Raw genomic sequence first — 23759 nt, 5'->3', positions numbered from 1 at the left:
ACGTGGGAAAAACAGAGTGAAGTAAAGACAGGTAGAAAATGGTGATGAATATGGCTTTCATCTGGAATGCACAGTTTCTTTCATCCATATGTAAACACCATTTTACATCTCTAAAAATGAATGATTCTGAAAACTCCAGCCAAAGTGGAGATTTCTAAAAACTCTTTGACGCTGCGTGTGTACACAAGAAGTTAAATTGTCCTTGTATGTGGCCAGAAATTGGTGTTGTTTTTGGAAGTGTTCTTCTATGTGCTGCTTGTACCTGCGTGTTGGCCTCTCTGATCCACTTCTCCAGTTTTCGCTTGACTTATTTGTAGGCCTGCAGGTCCCCAGATTTAAAAGCTGCCTGTCCTGTTCTGAGCAGTGTTTTAAGGTTGCTGCTGAACCATAGTTATTCATTTGGGAAGACTAAAACAGTTTTAGTTTTGCTTGCTGTTCCCTCACAAAATTGATGCATTGTTATTTCAAAACCATTTTGTGAAAATAAATGCATCCTGATTAATTTTTGCCCTAAATATATTTAAAGCTATTGTATTCTAAAAAAAAAAATCCAACTAATTAGATAAGATGAGAAATACCTTTATTGTCCCACAATAGGGACATTTGGGTGTGACAGTGGAAAAAAACATAGGCAAAATTACACACTAGATCAGTAACTAATGTGAACTAATAATCTAAAGTAACATAATTTATCAGAAAGGAGAAAAATGAAAAACATATTTTGAGCTGGAATTTGGGTTTAAATATATGTATGGACTTCACACCCCATGAGCTTTTGTGGTTCGCAAAGGTTGAGGTTATAGAAGAGTTTTCATTATGAAAGTTCAGATAAGAACAAATAAAAACAAAGGAGGGACAAAAACAATGCTAGGTTATAACCAAATAACTTTGAATAATTGCATTCCTATTAGCCTTAATTTTAATAATTTGCTAACTCTCACTAGTCATGTTGGTTACAGTGCCCCAGTTACGGACATCCCAGTTGAAGAAGAATCTTACTCTCCTCTCTGTTTCAGGACCTGTAATGATGTGGGTCAGTTTCTTTTCTGTAGGCATGAGAAACTTTTAAAGTGTAAAGCACTGTGGAATCTTTGAAACATCCCGACATTTAACATGATTTGGCCTCTTCCTGGAGACTAAAAATGTGTTGTCAGCAGGTCCTTCATCATATGGCAAAATCAACACAGAAATTGTTCTTTAAACACATAATCAGGCTTCATTCTTGTTTGTCTGTTTCAGTCGCAGACCTTAATCCTACAAAGAATGTGTTGGGTGGGTTTAAGAAAAGGGTGTACTTGAGGGAGGATATAGGTCTCTTGAAGAGCTACATAAATTGTGAAAGAGGAGCAGTCAATGATCCCTCTACTCCAACCTTGAGAACTGTTATTGCTAAAGAATAGCACAAGTGCTTTGCAAAAAGGGGCTGTGGAAAGTACTAACCGCAAATGTGCCGATTGGTGATGATGTTAAAATCACTGAATAACTTTACTCAAATTAATGGATTGGACTTCTCAACAATGTTCACTCTAAGATTTTGCTCCGGCAATTACGTGTTAATTTATTTACAGGCTTTTTATATATATATATATATATATATATATATATATATATATATATATATATATATATATATATATATATATAATTATATAATTTTCTGGGGTTATTTACATATTGTGTTTGATACAGTTTGAACTGAATTGTTATCCTGTGTCACAGATCATTTTAACACTGTTTACAAAATAAAAAAAATCTATTATGATCAGGGTACTGCTTGGACTTTGAAAAAAATTAAAAAATAGCTCATTCAGCTGAATCCCAGACAGGATATTGTACTTGAATGTCTTTAGTTCATCCGCCGTATCCGTTCCTCCGATCTTTCCTCTAAAGTTGCTTCCACCATAAATGTCCGTGGACTGATGCTCATTAAGGCACAGGCGCTGTCCAGGGGACTGCATTCTGCCCCTCCCCAGTAGATCTCACAGAGAGACACGTGATAAACGCTCTGTCTTTGGCTCCTGACAGTCGCTGGATAAGCTGAACAGAAAACCCCGACTGCATCTCCTCTTCCACAGAGATAACTGGATTTCTTCTTCTTTTTTCCCCCCGCACCGCGCTGCTCACCAACTCCATCCACTCCTATTTTCTTCATTTCGTTATTTTTCAGTTCATATTCTGAGTCACATTTGGAGGATAAAATATTTCAGGTAATTGCTGCCACTGAGCTTTTGAGATTGGAGCGGAGTTAGAGGGAAAGTGGACGCGCATCTCTCCTCCTCTCTCTCCCTCTCTCTCTCTCCCCCTGAACCCTACTCTCGCTCTGGGCTGATGCTGCTGTGATTCACTTGAAAGCAGATCTTGATCGCGTAAAGAGGATTTCAGACACGGGCTCTCCAACAGACGCGGATATCTGGACGGTACTGATTATTAGGAGCTTTTCCGAATCGTTTTCTCGTCCGCTTCGTGCAACTGTTTAGGGGTCCCGTGGAAGTAGAGGTCTACGCGCACAGGTACAACAACAAAAAAAAAATTGCATATTGTTTCGGCAAGAAATCGACATAGTTGGGAAGTGATCAGTCCCACAAACACGGACGAAGGAATAATCCTAAAATTGCTGGGTTCTAGCGTTAGATGTAAAGGTATGGTCGATCAGAGGGACGGGGATTTCTTTTCTTTTTTCTTTTTTGCAATGCGTGAAAATCCGATAAAGAGCACATTATGGTGATATTGTCATATTTGAAATGAATAGCGGACACTTGGTACCGCTTGCTGAGAGAAAATTGACTATTTGAAGTAAATTGTCTAATTAAACCCAGCGTCCAACCGTTGCATCGGTCAGACAGACCAATATATTTTTGCCCTATTTAAAATGCTACGGTGAAATTAAACGGTGTTTTCGTCTCTTTTTTTCCCTCCTTATTTTAGATGAAAACGATTACTAAAATAGTGGAGGAAGAATTATATGACAAACATCAGGTTGTGAAAAGCACAGGATGGGGTTCTGCCTGAGACCCAGTGGTTTTGGGGAAGGTGTGTGTGCGTGTTTGTTGGGGGGTGACGAACACAAACCGACCATTGTAAATCAAGTGACGCACTTTTTCTGCCGTTTAGCGCTCATCCGGGCGCAGAGCGTTCAGGGTATGTTTAGCGGAATGCTGAATGGTCTGCAGATCTTATGTCGCCCGACCTAATTGGTAATACTCCTCAGGACAAGATCAGATACACTTGCTTTTTATCTCGTGCTTTATTACAATTCTGAGATAAATGAATGTGGCTGTCTTTAACAATCAGACTTTTTTTTTCTTCATTTAGTTAAAATACAATGCTACAGAAACATACTTGGCGCTGAGATCAACTAATATGGGTGATTGTCAAGTGCAGCAGCTTGCTTCCTGGAAAGCCCTAGTGATGGTGATCTAATGATACAGCTTGTGTTTATTGTGACAATGGCCTCCCTGGCTATGCTTCGACTTAATCACAGTATTAGTCTAATTCTAGCCCGAAGACATGCCAAAGTGGACTTGGAAATGGATATGTTCGGAGTGCTGATGCTGTATTAAATCTTCTTTTTTTTTTTTTCTCTTGCAGAGTTCACAGACACTGGGGAATGCCTTGACAGGCAAACTGTGTCTTATGCTGAGCTCATCAGCCAACATGACTCCTTATGGCATTTTCCGCCTCTGCTAGCTAGGACACTGGGTGAAAAGCCCTGAACAAGGCTTCCATTGACTCGTCAAAGAAGATGGACTTGAACATGAAGATTAAAGCTGCCATTTCAGCTCACGCGAAACTGTGCCGACACTAACTGGCACCAGAAAAGACTTTCATAATTACACGAATTAGACAGCGTCTGTCTGCCCAGTGGATATTTGAATCTTCTGCTCCAACTAAGCTATGGCAGAGAGGACCTTTGGACAGTTCAAACTGTTCTGGCAAGAGCTGTGAGAAATTTGGCCACTGGCCTGGACAGAATTAAGTAATGGTGTCTGCTCCAGGTAATAAGTGTTAGCTAAACCAGTTCTCACCATCAGTTCTCATGCTAACATGTAACCTTATGCCCTACAATGCAGCAGTTCACATTTATACATTCACTTAGGCAGTCAGTGCTATACCAGACATTTATCGCGGCTTACCCAACATACTTTTTTTGCATAGCGTCTGCTATTTATATGTAAGTGCAGAAGATATTACTCCTTGCTTCAGTCTACATAGTTTGGAATCACACAATGGTTGTACAAAAGCTGCATAGCGCCCATTTCATATGGGTCGGGGTCCTCACTTGCTGCTTCATGGAAATAGGCACTTGTCTAGAGTTTACAGGCACTGAGGGGCAGTGGGCTAGGTTTCCGGTGTGGAATGCGTGTTGTGAAAGTGAAATGAGCTTCAACATGAAAACAAAGAGCTCTCACGGGCTGCTTGTTTACTTTGACGACGAAGGGTTTTGTGACTTTTTAGAACTTCTCCTAATAAACAGCAAACTGAGCCTTCGCTACTCGATCTTCTGCGCGGAGCCTGCCACCGTGGTGTCCGACACAGCAGTCAACGACAGCCAATGGCACACCGTCACGATTAGGAGAAACTTTAAGAACACGACCCTTGCAGTGGATGATGAGATAAAGTGGGTGGAAGTGAAGTCGAAAAGGCGAGATATGACTGTCTTCAGCCATTTGTTCATTGGCGGAATACCGCCGGAGCTAAGGTCTGTGGCGTTGCGCCTGACGTCGGCCGCGGTCAAGGATCAGCCTCCTTTTGCGGGATGGATAACCGATATAAAAGTCAACAACACGGAGTCTGAAATGATCAACAGCGAGGGGGTCTTAATGGATGTCTGTGGTACAGCCAACATGTGCTTAAATGGAGGAGTCTGCAGTTTAATTAACAATGAACCAACATGTGACTGTTCTCACACTGGCTTCCAAGGAAAGGACTGCAGTGAAGGTAAGGCATAGATTTTATTTGCAACATACATTCAGCACATCATGCTCTTAATAGTAAACAAATTACTCCAACTTGTTGAACTTAACATTAATCCAAAAGTTATGGATTCCCTTCCTTTATCTAAGTAAACTCTTGTGTGCTATTGATCTGCTATACAGTTGTTTGTAAAGTAAAATCTCCTTGAAGGCCTCATTAGCAAACAATGCAGGTGCCCTTCATCCCCCAAAGGTGTCCTCCATAACTATAAAGCAGGTCTGTGGGGATCGGTTGACCTATGAAGTATCTCCAGTGAATTACGGCAAATTAAAGAGCACTGATCGTCATCAAGTTAGATGGAGTAAACACAAGTGATATCATTGATCTCATAAAACAAATTGGATGATGGCAATAAGAAGGGAACCCAGATTCTAACAGGGTGGGGTGTATCGATCAGCTAGAAAGGATTACAGTGTTCTTCAAGATACAAAGGTGTTTCTGTATGCTTGCCATTAAACAGGCCTCGTATAAGGTATTGAGATCTAATGAACTAAAAGTTCTATAATTTTAAATAATGGATCATTTTAATGTCAAGTAAAAAAGCAACAGTGAGTAAAAGAAACGGCTAAATAAAAATTTCTCATGGCTTTTTATATTGAACTCCAGAAAACACAGTGGTGTAATAAAGAACACAAACAATAGACCTATTGAATAAATAGACAAAGGGACTATACAAGTCTTTTTTAAAAGTAATGGAAATAATTAGTGTGGCATACAATTAGAATATCTTTCAGTTTGTACTGCTTCTAGCTGCAAATGTAGATGTTTGTGTGTTCTCCATTGTTTGTTTTTTCTCCTTTTTTTAGACATTAATGAATATTTTCATTCTAGCATACTGCAGATTTTTTTTTGCGAGTGTCGCATGTATGCCATCCATTTTACGTCATTTTCATGACATAAATCTTTTTAATGAGCCAGTGTTGAATAACTTAGATCTGTAGCATAAATTATTCTTAATTAACTCCTGTTTGTTTTTTTAGAGTAATATAAAACACTATTAAAAACTACACAATGTGCTGCAGGCTTCATCCTGTTATCTTTGTTGATGTTTTATTTTTTCTTATTTTTAAACCCTTACGCACATCGAATGATTACTGGTACTGTTGAGGTTTTCTTCCACAAAAAATGGTGTCTGTGCTAAGCTAGTTGATTCTACTTGCTAAGCACTAGTTCCTTCTGTTTTACATGCTGCAAGCTCTGGCTCTTCAAGACTAAAAAACTGGTGCTACTCAGCAACAACACTTAGCTGGGCCTGAGGAAAGAACCATTTTAAACATAAGCTGTGGGGCTGGCTCATGGAAACCAATAACCAATCAAAATGTTGGAAGGAAGTTGTCTTAAATTTCCAACTTGGTTTGTGGTTGATTCTCTTAATTCAGCCTTACCATCAACATTGATAAAAGCTCTAATTTTCCTTTGTGGTTATATTGCCCGTCAGAGAGCTTAAGCAGGGTAAGTCGCTGCACAGGGCTGCTCCCACACTTGGTACTTCCAGCTGAATCTATAAGCACCAATTCCAATTTAAAGCAGCACTCTGTGAGTTTTGACCCAAGTATTAGCTTACTTTTAGATATATTACATGCTTTTTCAGGTCAATGTACAGCACTTGGTGCATATGGATGCTCAATGCAGACTGCCCTTCTCAAAGCCTGGACTATGTAACTTGAGAGGTACGGACCTGGCTGTCAATGGGTCATGTGACCTAGAAGGCCGCTTTACGGCACTCTGAGCTCCCCTTAAACACAAGACCTAGGGATGCGCTGATATGGAAATGTGGGCCGATATTGATATCCGATATTAGTATTGCTGTTCCTTCCGATAACCGACATTTACACTTTTGAGATGAGCAAATTTTGCACAATTTTGTACTGACTCAAAACTTTGCAAATTAAATTTTCGAATGTGGATTATAGTCTAGACTTAAATGTTGCATTTCGTATGTCTTCTTTCAATTCTGTGAAAAATGACCATACTGCTGATGTTGCGTTCTGCTTAATTAAAAAATATAGTTCACTAACCTGTATGTCAGCTCTTCTCCTCTTGTTCCTGGAGCCTTTCATAATCAGATGGTTTAGCCTGTTGTCTGGCCTGCCCTTCTCTTCCATGGCTCCTGGAGTATCCCCCTCCCCCCCTCTCCTCCTGGCTCTGCCTCTTTCTGTTTTAATGGGAGACACTGAATATGATCTAGAGGGGTAAATGTGGTCTTGTCTTTACAAGTAACTTGATGACTTCTCAGTCTGCTGGCCCAAAGTGGTCTGCCATCAGATTCCAAAACATGGAGAGAGACTGTTTAATTTTGCGATAGTGTGGTCTTGCCAATGGCCTTCGGTGGTGCTAAACCTGAAAGTTACAGGTCTAGTGCTCCCCATGTGTCTAAAGTTACATGGTGCTGCTTTAATTTGAGTTTTTAATATCACCAGGTAATTTTAATAACCCCCTCATCATGTGCCATGTGTAGCTTCTGTTTTTCAGTGCTACTAGTGCTGATCACAGCTCAGCTAGGAATACTAAGTAAATTCTTTGATTTGTGTTGTTAATATATCTCCTTGCTAACCTGGCCAGCCAAATTGATAATACTGTAGCACTCTCCGCTCTGCACATTATTAATTTAGGACTGCTGAATTGGGCGAAGCGACAACTAGTGCCCTCCTACCAAAGGTTGCTTTTAGCCAATCATGGTATCAAATTAAAACGTAAGCAGCAGACATCGTGAGAAGCCACCAGAGGGTAAGCTAGTCCAGGCTCTTCTTGCTGTTCTTCTTTCAAAGATGAAATTGTGGATTCTGACAAAACAGATGTGATCACAGCAGCTACATGTGCATTTTCCTTCGCTGCCATGTTTATTTTGGTTTGGCTGTGGGCTCGTCAGCTCTTGCTTTTGTCACAGCTGGTATGTCCCGCCTTAAACCGCAATACTGCAACATGATTGGCCCAAACCGTTTTGGTTAAGACAAATGGTTGAGGTGGGAGTGGTACAAATTCTCGTATTTCTGTGAACGCAAAATACCGCGAGAATTCATCTTGCAAACGAGGTTATCTCTATGCATCTCTCAAAAAATTGTTGATAAAAGGAAGGATAAAACATTTACTGGATGAGTTCTTTATCTTGGGCTTTAAGAGACTTTCAGTGTCTCATTAGCAGGACTTCAATAAAATACGTTAGTTATTTATTTACATAAACCATTCTGCACCAGTGAGATGTAGATGTTGTCATTCTGTATCATATTGCATTAATAAATCTGGATTAAAACATAACAGTGACAGTAAATGTGCTTGGACCTGCCAGTAATGTTCGTGTGGTTTTCATTACCATTGGAACATAATGACTTTACCATTTTAAGGGGACCTAACAGAATGTCTATACAAATCTGTCTCAACATCCAAGCATCAGCAATATTCAGCGCCCTTAAAATCTGGTGTCGGGGAGTATTGTTGGTTAAGGTCCAAAATTATGTATTGAAGAGTTTCTTTTTTTCCTCTGGACATACCAGTTGGTCTTTCTCACAGAGTCTTCTGTGAATCAGATGAATAAATTAAAGTTTTCTTATGAGCATTTACTAACATAACACCCAAGCGCACAAAATTATGACCAGAATGCATATTTCTGCTGAACAGTCTTTGACAGTTTGGATGGAGTTGTTTAGAATTGTAAACTGAAAGCTTTTCCTTCATCAGTCATAGGGTGTTTGTTTGCTACAATGGGGCAAGAGTTGTCCTTGGAGTTACTAAACCAAACATAGACATTCTTGTAAATGGAGAAATCACTTATCACACAAGTTTCAATAGGTGAGATGACAAAAGAGTGACATGTTTAGCTAATCCTTATGAGGTAAACATTATGAGGTCTAAATTTAGCATTGTGCATCTGTTCACTCGGGTAGGATATTTTCGGTTTAAGTATGAACCCACTTTTCTGACCTGATTACAAACCAGCAATCTGTGTGATGCACTGATGTCACTTTTCTCCTTGTGTTATGCTTCTGGCCTCCTGGAAAGAATTATGCAAATCATAAAACAAAAGATTATTCTCTCAAACAAGTAAGAATTACTCCCTTTTTGTTGCACTTAAGGAATAGCTAGTGCTCCAGGGGGGTTCAAGAGATATTGTGTGGTCATGATTCTTCTATATTAACAGTTTTGACAATTTGATAAATCAAACTTTATTAAGTCATGTACTTCCTAAGAAAACACTAAGCATGACCCAAAACCAATTTAGTTGTTAGTCATTAACTTTGTTTAGGTTAATTGGTTTCTCCAAATTGTCCTTAGATGTGTGTGTGTGTGAATGGTTGTTTGTCCTGTCTGTCTCTGTGTTGCCCTGCGACAGACTGGCGACCTGTCCAGGGTGTACCCCGCCTCTCGCCCAGTGAACGCTGGAGATAGGCACCAGCAACCCCCGCGACCCCATGAGGGATAAAGCGGTTCGGAAAATGGATGGATGGATATGTAGTAGAGCAAGGGCGTACAGCAAGACCTTAACATCTTTTTTTGATTAAAAACAATGTTTCCTGTGGCTGTACACATGGATTCAGTATATAACACATCAGTCCTATAAAAAATGCCAAAAATATATTACAATAGATATTTACAAAAATAAACAAGTCAAAATGCAAAGTTAGTATTGGCATATTCTTCTATGTATATAAGAACAAAGAAGTAAGAGGAAGAACGAAAAGAAAAATAACCCCATCAGCTCTTTCCTTTTCACCCCATTTTGTTTGTCACAAGTATGTCTTGAGGCAATTTCATACCATTTGATTTAGCAAAGACAAAATCTCATCTAACTTGACTTTATGCTCAACCTCACTTAGATTGGATGGAGAGTGTCTACAAGCATCAATTTAAGTCATGCCACATATGCTCATTTGGATTTAGATCTGTACTTTTCGGGGGGTTGTTTCAACAAATGTTTTGGACGAAATCATTGCATTGTAGCTCTGGTTGCACCTTTGGCTCAGTCTCAATCCCTGTGTATCCTGTTTTTGAGGCTGCTTTCTGTTTTTCAGACCTATTTTTGTTCCAGGATTGCTCAGCATGATGTTGCTGTCACCACCACATTTCACCATGGGGATACTGATCTAGAGTGTAATTTTTAGTCCATAGAATGAGTTTTATTTGTAGGCTGAACCATTCAATTTGGTACCATCTGGACAGAACACATTTTTTCACATGATTACTGTGTACCCAATGTGACTTTTGGGAAACTTGACATGGGACTTTTCATGGCTTTCTTTTTGCCACTCTTCCTTTAAGGTCAGGTTTGTGGAGCCCATGACTGATAATTGTCCTGTCAACAGATTCTTCAACCTGAGCTAGGAGTTTCTGCAGCCTCTTGGCTGCTTTTCTGATCAGTGCACTCCTTGGCCAACTTGTCGGTTCCAATAGACATGAATATCTTGGTAGGTTTGTAGCTGTGCCTTAATCTTTACATTTTTGGATGATAGATTAAACAGTGCTCTATGAGTGGTTCAAAGCTAGGGATGTTGGTTTATAACATCCTTGCATTAAATCTCTTAAATGTATTTAGTGCCAATTTAAAGCTAATATAATTAAAATATATAACTTAAAAAAATTATATCACATTTGATCCAAGTTAAAATTGCTCATTGTTAAAAAGGTTTACTGTCTAAGGATACCCAGCCGACTGCACAAGTTGTCTTTGCAGTAATCCGTTCTCCTTAACAAGGATGTGGCAACAGTGGATGTTTGATTGCATTTTGTGATCGATTGCAATACTCCCTCATACTGAGCATGCATGTGGTGAGAGTGGAAAGGAAAAGTCCCTTTTTAACATGACAAAAAACTGCAGCAGAAACTGACTTGGTGTGAGCTGCAATCAGCCATAACTGAGTTTCAGAAGACAGTGCAGACACAAAAAAAACTGACACTGGTCCAGAATAATTTTCTGTGTTAAAGAGTAACGAGTTAATGCCGGCAGTAGATCTAGTGACTTCATCTAGGACAGAAACACAACTAAGCAGAGAAAGTCTGAGAGAGTAGTAAACTCCAACGGATTACAGATAGTTTAATGTTTAAACACAGAGCTACAAGGTGAATTGTATCCTCTTTAGTGAGAGAAAATCAAGGTATTGGCAGCAATAGGTCAGCCAATAGTTATCTGCAGGAAGATGTCAAGGCTAAACAAAAACAATGTGCCAAGTGTAGCAATTACAAGGAGAAAAAAAGCAGAGAGAGATGGAACATAAAGGACAAGAATAAATTGCAGATGATCTATAATTTGAGAGTGATAGGGGAAAGTAGCTTTCTTAATGAGAAAAACGTTAACCCTAGTCTTTAAAGCAGAGCCAGGAAGAAAACCAAGATGGCGGCGCGAGTACAACGCGAGGCTCACGGTCTCTCCAGATTCTGCAATGTCCTGCACTTGCTGCTATTGCACTTCTGGTTAGACCTAAACTGCATTTCGTTGCCTTGTACCTGTACCTGTGTAATGACAATAAAGTTGAATCTAATCTAATCTAATCTAGACATGGCTTCTGTGTCACAGACTAAAATTGGTAGCTGGTAACCCAGGTGAACCTGATAAATAAAAGACCTGCCTCCATTTTACTTTAAGAAACTCCGGCACCAACAATAACCCTGTGGTCTGAGGGGGAAAAACCCCCAACAAATCTAACATTGGATAAAACTCAATCATTATAGCCTTTATATCCAAGAATAATACTTTTAAATTCAATCCTGGATTCTTGCAGCAGAATTTTGGATAAACTGTATTTTATTTTTATTGATTTTAAACTTTTCCACAACCTTACTCCTGACCTGTCTGATGTGTCCCTTGGTTTTAGTGTTGCCAGATTTTGTGGTACAAACAAGCAACCAGCGCTATAGGAACAAGCCCAAAACAAGCAGCAACGCACCACACGCCGGGGTGACTAAGATGTAGTATGCATATATGCTTTACTTCACAATATTTTCATGCCCAAATACTTTTTTTCCTACATGGTGTTATGTATTAATTATTATTCATTATTTATTCTTTTTTCACACACACACACACACACACACCTAATCCTAATCTAATCATCTAATCTTGAGTTTTCTATACACACAAACAACAATATTTTCATATTGTTTGCGTGCTGCTAATATGCACCTATATACAAAAAAATTTTAAAGCCTGGAAAACGGTTTAACATTTCCAGGCGATTAGTGTCTTACACTGTGCTTGCAACAGAAGCAGGGGCTTAATATCCTTGAAAGAGAACCGTTTTGCACAGCTTCTTGCATGTGCTGACGCTGTAACTCGAGGGTACTTCATTCGGCAATGAGATTTAGCATTAGTTTGTCAAATAAATAAATTTAATAAGCATTAAAGTATGGTTTATGGGTTGGGTTTCTCCAATATTATCAGTGTGTAAAAACGCGTAAAAACTGATCATCAGAATATCAGCACAAAATAGTGAACTGCACGCGTAATCTACTTTCAGCAGTTATTGTCTGTTATTGCAACCGTAAACTGCATAAAATACGGGTAAAATTGCTCCCTTTGCTTTTACTCCCGTCAACTCCTTTGTCAACCTAGAGTAGAAAAGACCCAGCCAACATGGTGGCAACACAGGATGCGCTCCAGAACGTAATGAGGCGTCTAGTATATTTCTCTATGGGTAGGAGTGTGTGAATGTGGAGAGGCGGAGGGATATTTCAGCCAGTACTGTCTGTAGCGCGGCAGCGCAAGCGGGTCTTTAACACGTTTATCGTCACCTATTTTAGAGCCCAAATAAGTGACTTCACTTTCAGAAACGAGCCCATGAAATTTACATGCAACTTTTAGAAAAAAAGAAGCCCAAAGTCGCTTATAACAAGCGGACTTGGCAACACTTCTTGGTTTTTGGAATTCAGGTTGTTCACTAAGGTTTTCTAACACACTTTTAGGCCTTTACAGAGCTGGAGCTGGATTATGTTGAGGAATAAATACATATATGGTATAATGCAAAAAATAGATAGAAAAGCATACCACATGTTCAAGTTTTTTATGGTAAGCAAAGTGTTTAAAACAATGTTTAATTTCTTCCTTCCCAAATATTTGTTACGTTCTGTTGATTAATTGCATAAAATCTGAGTAAAATACATGGAAGGCTGCAGTTGTAATTTGACAAAATGAAAAAAAATTCAAACTGCTGGTACATAGAGAATCTATGTGAAACATGTTGTAACACTAACTGGGTAATTGGGATTGAAGCTATGACTTTGTTTGCTGACAATCTCTCAAACAAATCCTCTCATTCCAGTTGGTATCAAGTAAAAAATAAATTTAGTGAGAAAAAAGGCCAAACTGTTCAAGCTTTTTCTGCAAGTGTACCTTATGACCATACAAGGATTTGGCTTCGCATTATATTTAAATTTAAATCAGTTAATTAAATTAAAATTAAAATCTGTTCTGTTGCTTTGATCAGATGAAAGGATGTTAGGATTCACCACCAGACCTGTTAAATTCTCCCCATCCAACCGTAAGCACGGACACTACTGACGTCAAACACAATCATGCACACATATACACAAATCCCCATGATCGGTTAAAACAATTTTTTAAATGCACCGCTAAATGCACCGCTCAGTCAAAAACTTCCCTTGAATCTGTCCTTTTGTTTCTCATTAGAGAAATAACATGGATGCATTGGATAACTGCACATTTTATCATGATAAAATGGAACCATGTTCATGTATTTGCTAACCATATTTCAGTAGAAGTGAGAAAGTAGGGCAGACCTCATCCTGGACTTCATAATATTTGAGTTGCCCTTTTGTGCTATTTATTTCTAAGTAATTCACCAAATAGCATTCAGTAATATACATTATCTGTAGACAGTATATACTTTGCTCATTATTGTATTGTGTGGCTTCAAGGAGATCGTAAAAACACACTAAAACTGACTTCACTAATTGCAGGACTGATTAGTAGTTTAACCTACTGTGTATAATAGATCTGTGAATGTTGGTAGAAATCATGGTTCAATTGGAGGGGAGTTTTTCAGATAACAATGTGATGGATCCCTACATGCGTATCATTTAGGAGTGTATTGGTACATATATATCAATACTACATCAACATGGCTCAGGAATCACTCAAGCGTACAGTCAGATTAAGAATATTTCAGTTTCAAGCGATCATTGATATTTTTCAGAAGGGGAAACAACATAAATTTGCTTGATTACTCTACTGTCTAAAGTAGTCAATCCCATAGAAATGTAAAACTGACTGTAACTGATGATAAATGAAAGTCTGAAGACCCACCTGCTTGTTTTTAACTTGCCCAACATGCTCTCCTGTTTGTTGTAATATGACAGCAGTGCATACAAACCAGTAGATGTATAGCCATACTAATATAATACTGAGCTAATTTCAAATTGTTTTTGTATTTATTTGATATTCTTCATTTCACAAGCAATTCTTAAACTACTGTGTTGGGCCATACCTTATACGCTTTGTGCCCCCTGGTGAGTTTTTGACTACATTTTTATTTTGAAAATAGTAGATGCTTTAGTTTTCAATCCTAGTAACGCAGAGCTTAGGTCCTAACGTTGTAGCTTTATTTAATCAGCACGTACACTTAAAGACAGCATACCGTATTATTATTTTTTTTGTCTTGATCATGTCATGTCATGGCTTTGATGGAGAATTATAAATGCCCAGATACATTTCCACAGCTCGTGTATTAATAAATCTATAAAGACTGTATATTTAATCGTAGGACAAAAAAATGTCACACAGATTTTTACACCTGAGAAAATATTTCATTACCAGGAAATGTATATGAAATCATCTTTTATTTAAGATTAAATGGTAAATCCTTGAAAACAATAAAATCCATCTTCTCAAATGTAATGTTTGAAAGCTAATGGTGTATTTCTAAAAATATGCTCACAACACTGCGAAAACAGATAATTGTTAGCAATGTTAACTGTGTAATACCTTATAAATGCTCCATGCAAATTCCTTAACTTTAATTTAGCAGCATAACAAGAAATTAGAGGTGTTACCGTCTATGCTTTTTAGCTGACAGGATTAATTACAAGATGCTGCCTGAATTATCCATGGCAAGTATTTTGTGTTTAATTGGTCCCTTTTGTGGAAGGTATATTTGTGGATTCTTCCTTACAATGTTTTCATTCAGTAAGTATTAAACTGTCTTAACATGTCTATCTGTGCAAAAAAAAAAATATTGCATGGCATTTGGTTTTCTTGAATATTTCACATCAGGTTTTGACTCATCTGTATGATATAAGCTCTTGTATCCTAAGGTCTAAATTCCTGAAGATTGACAGGATTACTGGCATTTATATGTGGTTGCATCTATCATTTTCTCTTATTGTGTTTTGCTAAAAATCTAAATTACATGTGAAAGTTATCATCTAACAAAGAACTGTTAAATTAGTGTTTCAGAATGATGACGAGTAGATGAGCTCCGCATGGAAAATATAACCAAGTCTTTTCAATGGCTGAAGAATGCTGGTCAGACAAATAGTATGGATTCTTTTATTGGTGATTTGTATTCAGAAATCTGATCTTAAAGACAGTTTGGCCCTGTTATTGGCAGCACTGAAGAAGGAGCTGACCATATGAGCAACTTGGTAGGCTGGAGTCGGCACCAAAAAAAAAAAAAAAAAAAAAGATTGAGTTGGGCAAACCTTACTCTCCGCAAATTCAACTTTTGTTTTCACATGAAGTTTATAAATTGGGCCTAAGGGTACAACTTTGTTGCTGTGCATTTTTTTACGTTTTCATGTGAACTTGTTTAGCTCTGCAATATTTGTCTTAAAACTGCTCTAGTGCTAGAGTGTTTGGGTTGAACGGTGGCTATTGTAGTTGATTTTCCCTTTTGGTTTAAATGGCATCTTTTGTCATCATAGCCCCGTGTTTGGGTATGAAAGGCAGACACACGCCGCCATAGCAAGTCAGAGTCAGAATTGACTATTGGCAGCATTAATCATAGTGTCTTTCAGGTTAGCCTCATATTAATAATAAGTTAGCATTGAGTTTTCATAGAAGAAACTTGGGATGAAAGGTTAGTACTAAGGTGGTGCCACTGCTCATCAGATCACTCAGGGCTTTTGGTTCTCACTCAAATAAGAATAGTGTCCCAAGTAGATTTCCTTAACATTATCAAAGTTCATATCAGAAGAGCACATACTTTGGAAAGCAAAGATACTACAAGTACCCCTCAAGCTCTAGGCCTCTACCAGAAATGCCAGCATCCTATATCGAAAATGCAAGTTAAAATGTCATGATATGATGGTTTGTTAAGGAAATGGCAAATGCAGGATTTTAATAATGAAATCAAAATCAAATTACAACAGGTACAAGGAGCTCACACGGAGAACAGGGTAGGAACACAAACCAAGTGGCAGATTAACAGAAGAAAACCAGGGAGCTTACATACAGAGGAAAGTTTGGAGAAAGGTATTGCAGAAAAAGGTGAGAGCCATCAGGTGGAGATAAGGAACAGCTGAAACTAATGAAGACAGAGAAGGCGAGCAGAGAAATGAACAGGAGGTGAACAGAGGGATTTAGGGAATAATTTAATTCAAAATGTACATAGAACACAGAAATTATTAAAAACCTAATCCACAAACGAATGAACTAAGATGACAACAACTTGAGAACAGAGACATAAAGAACCTCCAAAACTCAAACACAGAGGATTGTGACAAGAAATTCCTTGGCAAACAGATGCAGATGGATTTTTCACTAATGACTGACATCCTGCCTTTAAAGAAGCCCACACTACTTGGCATATTCTGTTTCTGTATTTATTTATTTTTTTCTAAATCACAAAAGGTTTTACCAGTGTAAGTTTTTCTTTGGTTTTCATTTAAGCGTTGTACATTTTGCCAACACTGAACATTTGGAGCCACAAAACTTTAGGTTTAGAATAAATTAGCGTAGGCCTACTAGCTAAGTTTTACATTGATTATTTGATGAAATAATATTATTTAATTACAAATTTTGGCTAATTAAAAAAAAAAAAAAGATGAGTGATGTCCCCTCCCACAAATTTCTGCTTTCATACCAAAGCATCAGGGAGTGCCCTGGGGTATTTGTACCAGGATGTTTTTTAATGTTAGACACAGATTCTAGCACCGTTTGGGTTTGGTGAAGGGAAATCAGTGGGTTGGGTGACCTTCCCACAGACACCATCGGATGCTGCCAGATAGGCATCAGGGGAATTTGGTGGCCTGGAAAACGCATTCTAGCCTTTCTTGTGTTACTATGTCCGTGGGCATTATATTGGAGTTGATCATGTGGCATTTTTTGCTTTATCTCTGACTTCTAAACTGAATATCCAAAAAAAAACTATGGTCCCTACATACCTATAGACAAACAATTGCAGTTATAGGCCGATGCAGTTAAATATTTTATGAAATTATTACAAAAAAATATACATTTGTTTATAAGGCAATGCTCGGACAAGTCAGTACCCAGATTGTCAATCATGATCACTTTCCTTAAAAAAAAAAAAAAATGAACGGTGAACATTGACATTAGCAGAGAGCAGTGCATTCTAAGTGCTCCTCTAGATTTGAGTTGATTTATACGGCTCTACACGTATACTTGATTTAACTAGTTGGTATTCAGTAGCTCTCCCCTTGTTCACATATAAATTAAACTGCTAAGAGAGATTGTGTGTAACAAGATGAATTATTAATGTGAATGATTGCTCCTGTTCTTAAGCCTGCCTGTCATCATGTCACGAACCATGTGACTACACTGTATCTCTGAAAGTGTCATTCTGCTGCAGAGACCTGCTGCAGCTTCGCTCGGACAAAAGCAGATTAATACTATACTGCTGTCGCTGAGTCCAAAGACAGATATTCAGGAGGATCAAAAGATTAGAGGAATTTTGACTGAGGATTTTCTTTTTGTTTAAATACATAAACTACTGACTGTCAAAGGGTGTTTGTGAAATTCTTTGACACCCCTTTGACAACTCTTTTTAAAATTACTCATAGCAGATAGCAACACCCCAGTCTTTGTCAGACACAGAAAAGTACTGAAGTTTAAACATCTAAGGCATATATCTTTTGTGACAGACCAACACAAAGTTCCTATTTGTGAGTGGAAGGGAAAAATGATGCCTTTCATTTTGACATTTGAAAAAAAAAAAAAATTAATAAGTGTAGCCTGCATATGCAAAAAGCTCTCCTGATTAATAGGTTGTAAAAACACCATTCATTACAAATAGTCATTTTGGGTCATGTCTCCAACAGCTATAGAAAAAATGTTTTCCCCATTCTCATTTTCACAATAGCTCAAGGTCAGTCAGATTGGATGGATATCTGTGAAAATAAATCTTTAAGTCATGCCCAAAATTGTTAATTAAACTTAGGTCTAGGCCATTCTAGCATATTGATGTGTTTCAGGTTATCGCTGAAAGAAAACATCCACAAAGCATGATGGTGCCACTGGTGTTCTTTGCAGTAGACATGGTTTATTTAGGATGTTAATTTTCTGCTTCAGATTACATGACCAAAAAGCTAAATTTTGGTGCCATCTGAACAGAGTTCTTTTTTTTTCACAAGTTGGCTAATTCTCCCACATGGCATGTGGCAAACTGCAAATGGGACTACTTATGGATTTGTTTCAGCAATTCAATAATCTTGTCCCTCTTGCATAGAGTCCAGATTTTTGGAGTCTACAGCTAATACATGAACTCCATGAGGGAGTTGTTTCTATATTCCTGACATACAGGGAACAGATTACTCCCATGGAGACTCTGTTTACTTAGAAGGGGATGGCAATTGATTCTGTGGACCTTATATGTATAGGACTAACAGAATACTTTTACTTGCAAAATTTTAAAAACCATATACATTTATACTGTATAAATTTGAACATGCTTTTCGGTCAGGCATGCTTGTCAAATTGATTTAACGTTTTGAAAATAACTTTAAAGCAGGTATTACACATATTTTCATCAAGCCCACGTTCCTGTTCATTAATTTTTTTATTGCTCTGACGTAATCTACTACTCTTCTGTAAAATTAAATATTGTGTTAGCCTGTAACCCAAGAAGCAGCTGAATTAACAAAAAGAAATGCTTGAAAATTTCCTTCTGTAAATAATTCTTCTTTGTTTCACTTAGTCAATTTAGTTACTAAAATAAATTAACTTTTAAATAATATCCTAATTTATTGAATATGAATATATATTGTATTCCTTTCTTTACCCAATTATGTCCCACTTTTTGTTTGGTTTATTGCAAAATATTCTTCTTATTAAATTTAGGTTTGCGATTGTAATCTGCCAAAATGTGAAAAAGCTAAAAATGGGGTCAATACTTTTGCAAAACATTAGCTTCTTTTTTTGTTGTGTAATCATTAAATCTCAACCACTGCTATGAATATACCACCCAATAACTGACAGAATTCGAAATATTTTTGTTTTTTTTATTAGAAAAATTATGTCTGCTTAATATATACTGTGTAAGCAATATTTCGAATGGCAAAAATGGTTTTGCAGATTGGTGAATAAAGCTGCAAAACTCATAGCAGAACTAAGCTTTGATGACGTTGTTTAGCATCAAATTCCAAAAACAAGTCATAAGTACACAAGCATAATTAAAAAAAGGGCAAAGATAATGATCAAGTAGAGAATAAATGTTTTCAAAAGCATTTCTGTAGTAACAGTCATTTACCTACAGACTTTGTGATTATGTTACTGAGTAAAGATTAATAAAAAAAATACTTTTACTTCTACTTAGCAGTGGCCGACATATTGAGATGTACTTTAAAGGACCTTCTTTTTTAAGTTCTATTCTGAATATACAATCTAAATTCAGTAATGACACATTTAACTCACTTAACACATGAAGTATCTTTAGGTGCTTTTTCCATCAGATGTATTTTTCATCTTTAATAGGAGAAAATGTGAATTAATGGTAACAGTACTTAGAGCTTCCTTGCATTTAACGCATAGCTTAAACTCAAGAACCATTATTAAGATATAGGGATTTGTCACACATCAACAGTATGAAAGTAGGGACTCATTTCCTTAAGGGAGACGTGCACACATTAAGTTTTATAGGCTTAAATAGCCACCATGTTGCGCTTTATAACAATTTACAAATATGATGAGCCTACTCTTAGAAACCTTCCGCTTGCATTGATTTCTTAACACCAACTTTCACTGCTAATACTTCTGCGTCGCTAGAAAGATTGACTCCACAATGGTAATACTATCCTAGATATTGTCAATCCCAGGATTAAGGTTATTAGAACTTCTGTATAAGCTGCTCTGATTATCCTGTTGGATCACTCCAACCCGTAAAATGTAAAAGAATGGAGCGCACATCTGCTCACACAATCCTCTCTAACGGGTCTGTCTCTTTGGAGATATCTGGATTGGAATACAATGTCCACACACCATCTGTCCTGAGAGGCTGTGAGTAGCTGAATAATAAGAGTAATTAAATCACAATCACTGATGCTGTTTGAAAATAAATGAAACTAAATATGAAACATGTAAAGGTGTGCAAGTGTATACACTGATTTTTCATAAGAAAAGTAAAACCTTTTGAAACTTTAATTTTAAACGTTATCTAAAAGCTGTCTTGAAGTAGTTGTTATTCACTATCTGGCAGCAAAACACATTACTCATTAATATAAACCCATTGTTTAAAAGGTTTATGATGCAGCTCTGCATCCTAAGTAACATTTAATACTTTTTTACAGCTTTCCTTATCAATTCTGTTTGGGCTTGTCTTGCATTTCCTTGTCTGAAACTGAAAAATAATGTAGAAAAGTATGCAAGAACAAAATGGACCACAGGTAGTTTACGGTTGGATTAGAGTAATCACTGCATGTAACGCTAAAAATATTAATGCAAAACACAATAGCCTCAAAAAACAAAATGGTGATAGCAAAGTCTAAAGCTCAAATTAGATTTTCCAAAATGAATTTATTAATTTATTTTTTGTGGATAAAAAAAAAATCATATACGCAGGATTGTTTTAAGAAAAGTTTTCACACACACAAACTCGTATAAATTCACGACTGAGCAGTTTTTTTTTAAACATGCCAGACGCATAGGGGGCAGTGTACCGCTAAACTAAAACCTATGTCAGCCAATCAGAATCCTTCAAAATAAAGGCGATGTTGAACAGATTTGTGCCTCTGTATTGGGAAGGAGAGTTGGTGTAAAAGAGCTGACATCCCGGACCTCTTTCTCCTTTGTACCTTAACAAATTGGATCATCTGGACTTGTGAAAACAAACAAAAAGCGTCTGAACCAACTGTAATGATTATAGTGTTCAATGTATGCTTTTATTTTAAAGTCTTGATACCAAGGTGAAATGCTGTGTGATTGCCGAGGAACGCGAGTTAGAAATAAATGACTGGAGATGCCACAGGTTAGCAGTGAATTTGTCCAGTTTAACATTTATTTGACATATATTGTAAACAGTCAATCAAGGCCAATGTTGAAATCAAATCAATTAATTTTTTACCCCACTGTATGGCCAAGTCTATAGTCAAGTAGCAAGTTGTCGTCAGTGGCGCATTAGTTGTCGCAGACTGTGATGCGCTGGACCCTAAACCTGCGTCTTGTCATATACACACACGCAGGCTCAAAAACTGAGTTTTTAGAAATCTCTACTTTGGCCGGAGTTTTCAGAATAATTAGTTTTCAGAGATGGAAAACGGAGTTTCTGTGTGGATGAAAGGCCTAAACATAAACATACATAAAAATGTATTCATTTTCCCAGATATCCAGCTACATGTAGAATAAGGCTGAGAAGGAGGATTTTTGCAGTAGCTTGTAGACATTACAAACTGGCAGCCTTTGGACAGATTTTAAAGCCTCCTTGTTACGCCTATTGGAATTCACCATAGATAAGAACGACTACTTGTGACACAATCTAAAATTCTGATAGAATTTATGTAGATATGCAGGGGATTTTCCACTCTGTCCTGGACCAGCTTTGTCACTTTGATGTACACAGTTACGAGCATTCTTACTAAAGCTCTGTCAATAGAATAATTGTTCTTTGTTTTAGCAAGCTATGCAGTGGTTGTAGAAGTCTCACTTTTCTACACATACATTGGTCTGTTGTGCTTGTGTGGGTTTGAGTGCAACACATAAGTCTTGCTGTTAAGATTTTTTTCAGACACAGATTGCAATGCCTCTTTAAGTCCATCCAAAGGTAGTTTTCTCATTATAAGAGTGTATTGTTTTTCCCTAAAAAGTCACTTCAGGCTAATAATGTACATCTTGGATGGCTAAAATACTAATTCCCAATCAGACAGAATCTGAAGTCCAACACTCAATTATTAATATGGCCGAGACAGAAAAAGAAACCAATTGTAATGGCTAAACGCCCAGAATATTGTTTGGAGAGAGCAGTTAGTAATTTAATGTAACCGATGGATATTAGCAGATGTTTTGCACTAAAAAAAGACTGAAAAAATAGTGATAAATTAAAAGACAACAGTTTCTTACGTGAAAAACTCTTCAGTCACAAAAAAACAAAACAAAAAAAAAAACGTGGTATGCATATTTTCTCCATGCTCAAGTTATCTGCTTTACACGTTGCATGAATTGTGCAGAAATACCATCCCACAGACATGGTTCTTCCCTTAAATCCAGAATTGCAATTGTTTAACAATTTTTGGGGGAAAACATATTTCCAACAGCCAGGCAGTTTCTTTGTTGGCCTGTAGAATCTGTCTCCCGTTTACTTCCACAGAACCCACCCATGTTTCCTGAGAATATTATCTTTGTCGCAAAATGGCTTTCTACATCCCTTTTTCTTTGTTGCCATCAAGTTGCCACATTTTCTGTCACATTCTCATCAAAAATTTACTTCTTATCAAAAAGTAAAACAACTATCCACCTGAAGCTTCTGATCCAGATGACACCTATTCTAGATAAGGCACTTCCTTTTTTAAGAATGGAGTGGCTAAAAGGGCTTGTTTTGTTTTCAAAAGGTACTGTAAAGTAAGTCATGATTTGTTTCATACTATAAATATTTATGTCCTATGAGTTTAAAATATATTATTTGCCCTGAAAAATAAAGTGGTACGAACAGAAAATGGAGTGACAAAAGATGTCTGACTATTAGAATTCTAAAACATGTTTATTTTCTTACATCTTTTTACATTTGTTTAGGATAGTGCTGTTCTTCTGGTAGCCTTGCTCTAAATGAGTTCTGTTGTCAGTAAGTCAGACAATGACGGATAGTTTGCCTGTAAACTCCTCTTGAATTTTCCTTTTGGACACTGTTATGTTTGGCAAGTCCATTGCCACTGGGGGGATTAAAAAAAAAGCTGATACAGAGACAGAATTGGTCTGAAGCGTAAATGCTGCAGCAATGAATGAATAATTAGAAGTGGAGTGGAAATTGGCAAGAGTATAATTATCCACAGCTGTGGTCGCTATCAGTTTCCATCAGAGTGGCTGGTCACTCAGCCCATGCATGCACTTCCTCTCTTACCACCGTTTTCTGTTGCTTCAAGTAGATAATTGAGCAATAGTGAGCTTTGCAATGCTACCAACTACTTTGGTAGACAGCTGCATTAGGTTAGTGACATAAAGGGATGAACCCCCACTCATTACTCTTGATTTGGTTCAAATAGCAATTTCACAACCAATCAATGCTCGGCAGCCTCTGTAGACAGATTTTATATCAAAGCATCTGAGAGATGAGAGATTTTGAGAAAATACTTTCTTCAAATGAAAAATCAAAGAATGGGGTAGTGTTGTAAATTATAAATATACACTGATTGTGATTTTTTTGCAAGTGAACCCTACATGCTGGAAATTGTACAAAAAG

General features: G+C 37.4%; 1 protein-coding gene across 1 annotated transcript in view; it reads left to right on the top strand.

The window, feature by feature from the left end:
* The first annotated feature begins 2283 nt into the window (after positions 1 to 2283).
* The window catches only part of LOC105923295 (neurexin-1a), a 400667-nt gene continuing 379191 nt past the window's right edge, over positions 2284 to 23759 (top strand). The window contains exons 1-2 of the mRNA XM_036126148.1: positions 2284 to 2510; positions 3589 to 4938. Coding sequence (XP_035982041.1) covers positions 4227 to 4938 — 712 coding nt within the window. The 5' untranslated portion in view covers positions 2284 to 2510; positions 3589 to 4226. The remainder of the gene's footprint in view (positions 2511 to 3588; positions 4939 to 23759) is intronic.

This window comes from Fundulus heteroclitus, chromosome 22, assembly GCF_011125445.2.
Source record: "Fundulus heteroclitus isolate FHET01 chromosome 22, MU-UCD_Fhet_4.1, whole genome shotgun sequence".
Classification (NCBI taxonomy): domain Eukaryota; kingdom Metazoa; phylum Chordata; class Actinopteri; order Cyprinodontiformes; family Fundulidae; genus Fundulus; species Fundulus heteroclitus.
Note: the sequence above shows the minus strand (reverse complement) of the source record. Positions and strands in the feature narration are given on the sequence as shown.